The 13655-nt window shown below is 32.6% G+C and overlaps 1 protein-coding gene across 2 annotated transcripts in view; it reads left to right on the forward strand.

The window, feature by feature from the left end:
* The first annotated feature begins 4292 nt into the window (after positions 1-4292).
* LOC132723736 (uncharacterized) overlaps positions 4293-13655 on the forward strand; it is a 28314-nt gene continuing 18951 nt past the window's right edge. The window contains exons 1-5 of one of the 2 annotated variants that reach the window (XM_060708501.1): positions 4293-4646; positions 9098-9250; positions 9826-10099; positions 10577-10689; positions 11574-11730. In XM_060708501.1, coding sequence (XP_060564484.1) covers positions 4320-4646; positions 9098-9250; positions 9826-10099; positions 10577-10689; positions 11574-11730 — 1024 coding nt within the window. In that variant the 5' untranslated portion in view covers positions 4293-4319. The remainder of the gene's footprint in view (positions 4647-9097; positions 9251-9825; positions 10100-10576; positions 10690-11573; positions 11731-13655) is intronic. The other variant, XM_060708503.1, reaches the window with a different exon arrangement.

Consider the following 13655-nt stretch of genomic DNA (forward strand, 5'->3'; position numbering starts at 1 on the left):
GTGACTTATTCAAATCAAATAAGCGCCGATGTGACATGGATTAGAACACCAACAACTATGGAAATACTATATGAACGGAAAAATACGAACTTTACCGATTTTTTACAGTTGTCAAAAGACAATTTATTTAAGTAGTGTTATCAAAATGATTAATGTTTTCAGAATATACATGTGTAGCTACGGTAAAGCCTTCCTTAAACCAAAATCCAAGCGTCTTTATTTAATTAATTTAGTATGAGCATTCATTCACGAGTTTAGACCATAATTGGAAAAAATTGAACTATTTGGACTAAATTGCATGTCACTTGTTAAAAAACGATTAAAAAGTCCCCGATTTCTTTCAACCATTTTCTCATACATGTCTTATGAGACGCGTCCAACTCAATCGCAACTGTTCGGCCCTTTCCGTCAGTTTTCGGATAAGGAAGATAATAGCCGAGGATGTTCCGATTGGGGTTCGACTGTAAAGGTGTTTATTACGCATGTTCAGAGTTTCATTTATTATTTATTCATTGTATATAGGTTTTAGAAAATTTAATGATACTTTATAACTTCAAACGAATACGATTTACATGTATGTACTTACATGTTTATACAATTAAAAGAATAATTAATTGCTGTTGAATTATTTTCCAGTTAACTCACTCTCTGTCCGGGTCTATTTCTGGTCTTCTGAACTAAAGTATTAAATGGGAATACGTCTAGGAACAGATATTGTTCTGTTCTGTTCTGCTTTGTTCTATCAGAATAAAAGGTTTCATGTTTGAATAAGAAATTAAAATATAATATTTGAAAATACTACTTATTTTGTAAAATATGTAAATCATTTTTCAGCTTTAATAATATCTTATGCGATTTTTAAAGACGTTTTTTTCTACAAAATAAATTTATGAAATAAATAAATTGTAAAAAATACAGTAATTAAAAAACATTGGTGCCATATTTCCGCATAACGCATGTCGACATAATTATATTATTCATTAAAAGTGTTCATTTCACGGGATATGTAACATATGATAGGATATATTATATTACTAACGACACTCGATTTAGTTAGTTTTTTGTTATTTTTTTTTCTTGTCGTTGTTACGAAAAAATGGGAGGCAGGAAAGGAGGGATCAGGGGGGCAGGGGGTCAGTGCAATATACTGATAATGTGAAATGAAATAGACGGAAAATACAAGAAATGTTATAAATTAGAACCTTTTCATGAAGGATTTGTTAGGCTTAAAAGTTTCGACAACATAACAACTGAACACTAAATATATACGATTTCGTGCATAGATTTGTGGTTAAACCGAGATCACCAAAATCCCTCATGAGTTATGGAATTTATTTCACATTCTTAACTTTACTATACATATATTCATTATTATATTTTTCTGGCAATCTCGTATGTATATAATTAATTAAGAGGTGGTTGAGTGTTTTTGAGAAGGATCTACGAGAAATGACCGGAATTTTAAACAAAAAATGATAATCTAATAAGAAGAAATCTCATAAATTTTAGCCTCCCATTTTCGTCTCCCCGACATACTGAAATAATTATAGTTAAACATGTACGAAACGTCTGTCTGTTAAGCAAGTATTATGAATAATTGATGATTGAAAGATATTTATGAAATGCTTTAGTTAAAAGGGATACGATGATCGATTGAGCGTGCTTTGATGAATTATTCACCAGGTAATAATATTTTATCGATTTCCGAGGACGATAGTAAAATAAATTACATTGCGCGTAAAATTTTATTTGGCTGATTTTAGTAATTATAGTTAATAATCTTGCTAAAGTGCATGTTTCACTTGAACCATGTGTGCCACGAGGCGGCAGGAGTGTTTATAATTATACTAAACACTTCGACAAAACTATCCATTGCCTTTCAAATGTTGGCTTTTATATACTAAATATACGTACATGCTTTATATAAGAGATTCTCACATTTAAGTCTCATTGTTCATAAATAAATAAATAAATGAATGAATGAATGAATGAATGAATGAATGAATGAATGAATCTAATTGGTTCGTCCCTTCCTTCCTTTGTTCGTTCGTTCCTTCCTTCCTTCCTTCCTGTCTACGTTGGTTCTTTCTTTTGTTCGTTCGTTCGTTTGTTCGTTCGTTCTTTATTCGTTCGTTTGTTCGTTCGTTTGTTTGTTCGTTCCTTTGTTCGTTCATTCCTTTTTTCGTTCCTTTGTTCGTTCGTTCGTTCCTTCCTTCCCTCCTTTATTTATTTATTTAATTATTTATTTATTTATTTATTTACATGTATTTATTTATTTCACTGCATCACTACACTTTAAGTAAAAGATGAAATATTTAACACTCTTAAAGAGATGAACCATACACCTTCCTTGTGCCCTGGTGGTGGTGGTCATTGACTTTGAACCACTTGCCTCTAACCAATAATAAGTTCATCAACATCATCATCAACAACACTTTCCTAGATCTCAGCTCAGACGAGGTGACATAATTTGTTGCAGAAGTAATCGAGCCTGTTCCTCGCAGGACACAAAGCATAAATAGGAAATATGTACACGAATCTAAACGATGTCTGAGGACACAAACGTAAGGATTCTGTCGTACCTGAATGGTAAGTTACCGATACAAAATAGAATAGTGAATGACAATAAATTACCCGTCTATTACCGTGCGGCAATTTTGTAGACGACAAATTTGTGTCATATGTGTTTCGCGAGTTGAAGCAAATAAAATGTCATTGTAAATGATTCGTTTCTTTCTGAGAGATATGTAAACAACAGCAGAAAGAAGAATGAATGACACAATTACTGCAACTTTGCAGACGACACTTTTGGGTCTTATATAACAATGTTTCGCGAGTTTACGGTGAGAAGATGTGAACGATTCGGATGGTTCTGCGAGATATGTGTAATGAAAAAATAAAAAAACAAAAACAATAAGCGGCGCTATTGCAGAAATTGTGCAGATAATAAATTTATCATCATCATTATTATCATCGTCATCATCATCATCATCATGATCATGTATGTTTTAATCAGTCTTCATTTTTTACGAAAATTTGTATATAGTTTGTCTTGTCTAAAATCTGTTTCTTTTATTACGATGCGTTTTCTTGTAATAAGTACAAAATCAAACAAGTCAAAGACTTTCCTATGACTTTATTAACACTCTCCAAGTGTCACTCGAATTCTTTCATGGTATTTGTGGATATCTTGTGGATGAATACATAAAATTAAAATCTTTTCATCCTATAACTTTTGGTACCCGGGTCACTATAACTATTAAAAATAAGGCCCGGCTCACTTACAATTTAAGGCACATTATATGCATCAGAAGGAAAAAATAGTTCCTATATATTGTAAAAGGGCAAATATTAGTTTTATAATGATAAGGTAATGGTTTCAGAGCGTGTTAGATGCATATTAAACGAATTAAGTAGTACTGAATGTGAAATTATTGGTCACTAAAGTAGCAAATTGCCAAAATGTAAAACAAATAGTCTTTTGACTTCCATACAAAATACTCAACTTATTGCCAAAAAGCAACAGAAGAAAAAGATGCCTCAGGTATATAATTGGCCAGTGAGTAACTGTTTGAGATAAATAACCCGTCATCAAAAATAACTCTAATGAGCTTTCGGAAAATAAAATTCAGAGAATTTCTGAGGCATAAACTTTTCGAATTTTTTCCCCGAGGTCATTATGACTAATAGCCGAGACGTTCCGATTGGTGCAGTGTAAGACGGCGGTCCGTTTTTCAATGAATTTTATTTCTTAAAATTCCAGAAGACACATTCGTGTAAGCGGTTGCTATTGAAGGCAAACTGGAATTCACTTTTCATTTATGCATTGTCGTTAAACTTATAAATTTTTATAGCTACTTACAGAGGAGTCATTTTTTAAATAACTAAAGGCCAAAACAGCCCGATGAATAATATACAGAGAGTCGGACCTTTAATAAAATTATGTAAAATATTAAACGGTTTTATTGGCAAGTCAAAATTAGCTTTTTAATGATATAGATCTACAATGTGGCTCATAGTTCAAATAATTATCAAGTAGAAAATACTATCAAGTATTTTAGACTCTATTAAAAATTTGAAATTTTCTGGGGAAAAGAAGAGCTAAAATTGCGCCAGATCGTTTCTGAGAAATGAAGCAGAGGGCATCCCATTATATGCGGATTCTTTTTTTATCTACGGGCATGGGGAGGTAAACTCAAAAAAGTCTCATGTCGATCTATTTTCAAAATTAAAAAAAAAAAACCGGGGAACATTGTTATGGAACGTAGTTGTAAATGTGACGTCATAACTTGCGCACATGATAGTGACGTAGAACTGTCATGGCGTCTGCAACAATGTCAGAATTTGAAAACAATAAAATTGTAAAGAATTCTGGAACAGATGCAGAAAGCGAAGTTCCTGTTACTTTAGATGCTTTTGATGCTTTAAATGGAAATGCTAATAATCTTGAAGACGGTGAAATGTTGCAAGAATTAGATTCAGATCCTACAAAGCAGCAGTTTTCAAACAATGCGACAGATCTCGGAATTCCGATCACTCTTCAAAACGGCCCCAGTGACAATGTAAATGCTGAGTGTGAGGAAAATGTGAAAGACAAGCGTATGCCCGAAGATACCCGGAACATTGAACACTTTACATGTGAACAGGTTGGTAGAGCTCTATATATTTAGGATATATTTCATAATTTGCACTAATTTACCAGCACGAATCGATAAGGGCCAGGGATTTTTTAAGCTATTTTATAGCCGATAGTAGGTGATATTCCCAATTGGAAATAGTATATTATTTTCCCAATCTACAGGAAAAAAATCCCAATTGAAAATTAGAAAATAAAAATATTGAATAACAAATTCTAAAATCTTTGAAAATAAGCCTTATAAGGGCCTCTTCACTGTTATGGTTTTAAATGTTTGAGGATGCCATCCTAGACATTGATTCTTTGCATTCATTTATTCTTTGCAAAAAATTTAATTCATGCATTTCTTCCCAAAATTTTAACAAAAAAAAATCGCTGAAGTTCCCAATTCGTTGGGTAAGGGTCATGTTCCCAAAATCCTGGAAAAAACCTGAGGGCTACAGTTAGTAGATTAAGGTCTTCAGCGTTGCCGTTTTTATATTACGACAGAACGGCTATTAGCTTAAGGTTTTCAGCGTTCCCAATTAGCGAAATCACTTGATTATTGACCAAAACAAAAGCGAAAATCGGGAAAGGGTGCGAAACCGGGTCCTGTTCGAGACTGGGTACACTGACTCTATATACTATGCCCCGTCAGACCATAGGTGTTTGGCACGTTCACGGTTGATTGGTCATTCCCCCCCCGGGCCCTCCCCCTCACCCACTCTACAACCCTCTTACCTTTCAAAACCATGTACACTGCAGTATTTTTCATTTGAAACATGTTTTAATATTTGGTATATCACGGTGCATATCCATATCGGTACCCTCTTTGCGAAATCTGCTCAAACGGTACCCTCTTTGAACATGCACAGGTCATTCTCTGCTAAAAACAAACCAGCGATGGATAACAATCCAGTAAAATTTCATTGTAATAAGGAAAGGAAGTATGACACGTAGAAAAGATGTATACCACGGAACACTATAATGTTTTATGTATGTGCTGATTTGTCATGTGCCCGTTTTTCATGTACTGCAACTTTACAATAAGCTACAAAAAATCGACATGTCTTGCCTCGCCCATCACCTCGACATATTTTTCGGGCTGAAATGAACCTGTGGCTTGATTATATATGCATCATACATATTTAATATGTTCATATACATATCATCTTCGGACAAATGGCAGTATATTGTCAAAAATAAATGATTTTTTTTTATAAAAACACCCTACTTTCGGTTTTGCAGCGGCATGGGATACCTCTCTTCATTTGAATTTTTATATCACAGGTACCCTCTCATTTTTTAACACATAGGTACCCTCAAAGCGCGACATATGCTTTTATGTGCGTTAATCGTTAAGTATGTAATAAGTACATAAAAGTAAGAAATATTACATAATATTATATACTTAACGATTAACGCACATAAAAGCATATGTCGCGCTTTGAGGGTACCTATGTGTTAAAAAATGAGAGTGTACGTGTGATATAAAAATTCAAATGAAGAGAGGTAGCCCGTGCCGCTGCAAAACCGAAAGAAGGGTGTTTTTATGAATTTTTCATTTTTTTGACAATATACTGCCATTTATCCGAAGATGATATGTATATGAACATATTAAATATGTATGATGCATATATAATCAAGCCACAGGTTCATTTCAGCCCGAATTATATGTCGAGGTGATGAGCAAGGCAAGACATGTCTATTTTTTGTAGCTTAGTGTGAAGCTGTAGTACATGAAAATCGGGCACATGACAAATCAGCACATAAATAAAAACATTATAGTGTTCCGTGGTTTACATCTTTTCTACGTGTGACGGTGTCATACCTCCTTTTTTTATTACAATGAAATTTTACTGGATTGACTATTGTTATCCATCGCTAGTTTGTTTTTAGCAGAGAATGACCTGTGCATGTTCAAAGAGGGTACCGTTTGAGCAGATTTCGCAAAGAGGGTACCGATTTGGATATGCACCGTGTATATGCTTTTTAATTCCTACAAAAAATAAAAAAATGATACATATATATTTAGTTCTAAATATACTCGCAGTTTCACACGCTGAAATGCATTTTAATTAAGACTCTGCAGTGATTTTTCTTACTTTATTGGGAAGAGGCCTTAGCCTCTTGATTTTGGGAAAAATCATCACTAAAATTGCTGATTTGGGAAGTAAAAAAGGTGGTTTAAGTTCAGATTTTTGGGAAAACTGCATGATTTTAAAGAAAGTTTCAATTGGGAAGAGGCCTTTTTTCGAGTCTGTTATATAAGTAGGAAAATCACTGACTCTAATTCATCTGTTAACACCGTTTTTTTTTTCTCTCAGTATTCTAGCTTTACAGTTTTGAAATCGGAACTATGAAAATGTACGAAAAACTGTCGGCTTAATGGTCCCTAAAAACCAGTAGCTTCAGTCATTCTCCAGAATGAAAGTTTGATATGCAAATTGCAAAAATATCTTTATGAATTTGCATGTACATGTATTGTACAGTTAAGTTTGTAATGTTTCTACCACTCATTTGTAACTAAATATTGTTTCTTGCTCGACAGATTTTTAAAATTTCACAAAATTTGACAACAATTATTCCATAATCAAATGCATGTTGAACAAGACTTCAAGAAATAGGAATGAAAAAGGCGCAATGTAATTGATCAGGGTCAAATGAAGAAATATGGTGTGTTTTTACAGAAAGTTTTATGGTTGAAATAAGTCCCAATTCAATCACAAAGCCCAAAGATATCTTTTTCCATGTTTACAAATTATTGTCAAAATCTGAAGTTACTGACAAAATTGTCAAGGCATTAAAAAAACCCATGAGAAACATGAGGACATTAATAACAAGAGTTTTAGACATTTAATTTTTTCAACATATTTTTGTTAATTATAGCTAAACTTTTAAAAGTATTCTATATGATAATATATTTAAAAATAATATCATTATGGCGCTAATTTTCACAATTCAAATGACCCGTGCCTACTTACAAAATACTTCAAGACCACTGGGTAAAGATTAAAGAACCTATAGTTTGGTTCAAATTGAGTCCGATTTGAGCACGATCAAGAGCATCAGTCAGTGTGTGTTACATTTACTTATAATCTCTGCCTGAAATACATACTTATAATCTCTGCCTGAAATTCATACTTATAATCTCTGCCTGAAATACATACTTATAATCTCTACCTGAAATTCATACTTATAATCTTTGCCTGAAATAGTCAATACAAACTTATAATCTCTGCCTGAAATACATACTTATAATCTCTACCTGAAATTCATACTTATATTCTTTGCCTGAAATACATACTTATAATCTCTGCCTGAAATACATACATATAATCTCTGCCTGAAATACATACTTATAATCTCTGTCTGAAATACATACTTATAATCTCTGCCTGAAATACATACTTATACTCTCTACCTGAAATTAATACTTATAATCTTTGCCTGAAATATATACTTATAATCTCAGCCTGAAATACATACTTATAATCCCTGCCTGAAATACATACTTATAATCTCTGCTTGAAATACATACTTATAATCTCTGCCTGAAATACATACTTATAATCTCTGCTTGAAATACATACTTATATTCTCTGCCTGAAATGCATACTTATAATCTCTGCCTGAAAAAAAACTTATAATATCTGCCTCACTCTGAAATACATACTTATAATCTCTGTCTGAAATACATACTTATAATCTCTGCCTGAAATACATACTTATACTCTCTACCTGAAATTAATACTTATAATCTTTGCCTGAAATATATACTTATAATCTCAGCCTGAAATACATACTTATAATCTCTGCCTGAAATACATACTTATAATCTCTGCTTGAAATACATACTTATAATCTCTGCTTGAAATACATACTTATAATCTCTGCCTGAAATGCATACTTATAATCTCTGCCTGAAATAAAACTTATAATATCTGCCTCACTCTGAAATACATACTTATAATCTCTGCCTGAAATATATACTTATAATCTCTGCCTGAAATACATAGTTACTTATAATCTCTGCCTGAAATACATACTTATAATCTCTGCCTGAAATAATACTTATAATCTCAGCCTGAAATACATACTTAAAATCTCTACCTGAAATACATACTTAAAATCTCTGCCAGAAATACATACTAATAATCTCTGCCTGAAATACATACGGGCACTTTGCTCCTGAAGACTTATTTTTAATTTCAAGTTATATTATAAATTATTTTAGGAAAGTGCGAAGAGTACAGAGGTTCTCTCTTTCTGTTTTAGAAGTGAGAACTGGTTCTTGAGCATACCTTCATTTAAAGTCTTTTAGTTCAGTTATTTTAGATACTTTTCAGTGTGAAGATCGAACACATGTTGCACGAATGCTGGATTTAACACTGGACTGCTGCCTCTGCTCAGGTTGCATGTTCCGTTGCCATCATGTAGCGTATAGACGTTTTAAAGAGTTATTAATTTATAATTTGGTAGGTTAATTCAGCCGAACCAGAAAAATCAACCGTAAAGTCTCCTGTAGTATCTACCCCGGAGGACGTCACGAGCGAGAATTATGATGACGACACCGATTACATAGAATCCGCCGGAGATGAAAGAGTTGCATGTATTGAGGAAGAATACATTCAGGTAACTGTAAAGCTTTCCTAATGGCTCTGAATTTCGTTTTTCAAACAAACATTTTAATACCACGCAAACAATTATAACTATACCGATTTGTTTGATAATAACCAGTTATCACAACATTGAAATAATTGCTTCAAGGTTAAAATTCATAAAAATGGTTGTGTTAGCTGAAATAATTTAATAATTTGCTAGTTACCATCATATTTATAATATCTTTCAAAATCGTCGACTCTTTAAACACAAATGCTACAGTATGTCTGAAACGGATTCGCCTGACGGTACCGTTTAATACAACGTAAACCTAAACAACCAATAGCATTAGCAGCATACATGTTATTGTGACGTCAATTTCAACAATTTGCATACAATGCACAAAGTACATGTTTCTGAAATATCCACGTTTATAGACTTTAATGTCTTAAAATATATTTGTTTCTATTCAGGCACCAGACTGCATAGTATACATACATGCCTGTCAGATGATTGGAATACGAAACACAATTACACAATTTACAATTACTAAATAATTTCTTTCCAGTTACACTAATGCATAGCCATAATCATTTCTCTCTTTTCAGCGTATTTCTATGCTAGAACAAAGACACAACGAACTCGAAAACGTCCTGGAGAGGTTAACAACTGCTGTCGAGTGTGGTTTATCACAACCGAAACAACCAATAGAAAAAGCTGCCGATGGCGTGGAAGAGGATGGAGCAGATACTGATGACACTGAGGGAGCCACAGCTGCCACTGAGCCGGAGAAAAGCGGAATGAACTTTTCACGGGGACTTGTTTTAGACTTATTTGTGGAATTTCAGCATAAAATCAGAAACTTTGCTGAAGATTTAAATGGTAGGTTGATAGTTTGATGGCATAGTTTTACTAACAAGTTTGATATTTTTCTTGAACATAGAACATATATATCCCGGGGTATATATTTTATCTTTAAGGTTATACATGAATGATGTAGTAAACTATATGTGACATGATTTAGTGCGGAGAGGAGAGGTCAGGAGAGGATAGGATAGGATAGAAGACTAGACTAGACTAGAATAGATTATATTAGAACAGACTAGACTAGAATAGAAAAGAAGACTAGAGGGGACTGGACTGAACTGGACTGGACTGGAATGCAATGCAATGGAATGGAATGGAATAGAATAGAATAAAATAAAATAAAATAGAATAAAATGATAGAATAGAACAGAATAGAATAAAGAATAGTTATAGTAATAATTAGATTATGAAATAGTATCCTAGAGTCAGCATAACTTTCAACAATGCATTTTTAGATTTTTGTCAAGCTTACGTTTGCTGTTTTTATTTTAGGAGTTTTGAACTGCAGTGAGGCAGCTATCAGACACGCTAGGGTGGTGCAAGAATGGGCAACCAGTGTCCAGCTGATGTTCGAGCAGCTAAAGGAAGAGCGGCAGAAGATTGTTGTATGTATGAAAAGATATTCTTGTGATGATAAAAATAAGTCTGATAATGATTAAGATAATTGGAGGGGAAAGATAAATGGACTTTAGTAATATATATTATATAAAAGATCACGCCAAATCATAAAGAAACATTAAAACAGTTTTCTACTTGTATTTGTGACAGGAAGGGGCTGACTAGACTATCATATGATTCACAATTTCATGACTTCATGAATGATGTAACTTTCTTTTGTAAAATCAAATGTGTTTAAACTATAGTTACATTTGTAATGTATTTTATATGAAAAATGTACAGGATGAGTGAAAGTTAATATGTAGGAGGTGGTGGTGACGTCGGGCATTGCAAAATGAGGGTTGATTGCAATAATGAACTGTTCGACGAATTTAAATGCATTAAATATTATTTATCGAGCAGTTTTTTAAGAACCACAAAAAACACAGTATTTTTAAAGTTGGCAAACTGAAAATTCAGCAAACATCTTTATTGGCAATAGCTATACCAGATTTAAGTTCTGTCCGATCAGGGTCTTTCAAACAGCGCGTCTCCAGACCATTCTATTTGAAAGACCTGGTCCGATCTATTTGAAAGACCCTGGTCCGATATATTTTCTTTCTTTTTTTATAACATTTCCCTATCTGTTGGATATGTTTTCTGTTTTATTTAATAACTCCGATCCGATGTCTGTTTCAAAATTATTTTTAATACCCAAACATCCAAACATCTCGCCCAGTCCCCCCCCCCGCCCAAGAAAAAAGGGAGAAAAAAAAGAAAAACAGAAATGTAAATATCTTTTGTGCTTAACAGGCGGATGATCTCTCATTAAGCAAAGAATACACACCTAAAATTTGAAATGGAAATAACTAAAGTTTCAACTATATTACAGGAATATATTGATGAAAGGGAGAGAAACATGCTGGTAATAAAGGAACAGTTTATAGCAGAGTTAGATGATCAAGGAAAGACGCTGAAACAGCTTGTAGAGGATATGATGTCACACAACGAGCTGCAGAAAGAAGGGGAGGAGTATTGTAAAACTAAAGGTGAGAAATCCTGGGCTATTATTCATATTTGTCCGAAGACTGTTTTAAATTTGCGATTGGTAAGAAATCAAAAAGAAAAAGATATATTCCAATTTTTTTTATTTCTTTCGTTTTCATTTTCTTTTTTTTTCGGCGGATGATAGGGATGCGTACTTCTTTTAACTGAATTAACATTTTGTAAAGCAAAATTAATTGGAAGGTTAGTTTTGGGGTAAGTAAACTGCATTATATATAATGCTAATGCTAATAATAATAATGATAATAAATAATGATAATAATAATAACAACAATAATAATGATAACAATAAATGATAATAATAATAATAATAATAATAATAATAATAATAATAATAATAATAATAATAATAATAATAATAATAACAATAATAATAATAACAATAATTAATAATTATAATAATAATAAGAAATAATAATAAAAACAATAGTAATGATAATACGTCATAACAAACTTATTTTATATTTTTAACATTATTTGTGGTGGCTTAGATGTATTATTACAAAATTATAATCAACGGCAACTTTCACAGAAGGAATTGGTTTAAGAGTTAAAACAAAGTTACGTACGTACGTATTAGGCACCGTTATGTGTCGCAACGACGCTAAATGTCGCACTTGCCGCTTTACGTCGCACGATTTCCGCTAAATGTCGCAACCACCGTTAAATGTCTCAAAATATTTTGTCGTTAAATGTCGCTATGATCACGTGAAATGTCGCACCATTTTAGTTACCTTACCCTTTAATGTCACAACACTACCGTTAAATGTCGCAATATCTAAATTCATGTTAAACAAATGGTTTTTTTGTCATTATTAACGTTATGTAAGTGATATTGGGGGTACAGTAGCTGTATCTATCGGATAGGATAGGATTTGCTGCACGATAAACAAAGTAATTGGTTGAAAATGTCACTTTATGTTGTGCCATAGAGTCCCATTGGTGATAAAACACATTTGTATACTGTTTTTATTAAGTAACCGTGTGTCCTAAATTCCACACAAGCTTGAAATGTATTTAACACACCAATGTGTTTATTATAGAAACATTCAATTCAATTCAATCTCAGATGAGACTTTAATTCATTTATTTTGTGCCTGCCTTTCACCTACAAGCATATTTGCCTGTGGTTTTTATCGGTATTATAGGTAAAATTCCATATTTACAATTATTTTCCCAATTTTGTTTTCTAATTCCAATGGTGCAATCATCACTTTAGGTCACGTAATCAAAATATCAACCCAGTGTGTCTTCACTTAAGAATGAAACAGGCGTCCGTTTGAAGTGAAAATGCGGTGAAATGGTGACGGAAAATGCTTTCAAAGTGGCTAAAATTTTGACAGAAAATCAAGGTCCCTTCTTCATTAATATTTTTTATTCGTATCGTACCTTTTTCCAAAATTGGACCTTTAAACTAAATTATTTCATGCTTTCCAGTGTTTTATTGATATATATCAGATGATTATATAGAGGATATTTGTTTAGTTCAGTGTAAGATCGGAATATATTTCACCGAGTGAGCACCAAAAGGTATATTTCACGAGTGGCGCAGCCACGAGTGAAATATGAACTTTTGGTGTTCACAAGGTGAAATATATTTCAATCTTACACTAAACTAAACAAATTTTCTTTTTATTATATGCAAAGAAACGTTTTAAAAAGACATTTAAAGGGATATGCAGGCAAAATAATGACAAAAATATTAAAATGATCTATTGTACTCAATTCGCGCTAAAATGACATTTCTAAAAGCTTCAGCATGAATTTCTTTTAATTTTTTTACATTTTGGATTTGAAACATAAATATATCTATAAATGTTGATCAAAATTTAGACGTCAATAGAATCACCGAATAGTTTTAAAACAAGTCAGATGACTTGAACAAATCCTTGAAGTTACATCAACAGAT

This window comes from Ruditapes philippinarum, unplaced genomic scaffold, assembly GCF_026571515.1.
Source record: "Ruditapes philippinarum isolate M1 unplaced genomic scaffold, ASM2657151v2 ctg918_1_1_1_1, whole genome shotgun sequence".
Classification (NCBI taxonomy): domain Eukaryota; kingdom Metazoa; phylum Mollusca; class Bivalvia; order Venerida; family Veneridae; genus Ruditapes; species Ruditapes philippinarum.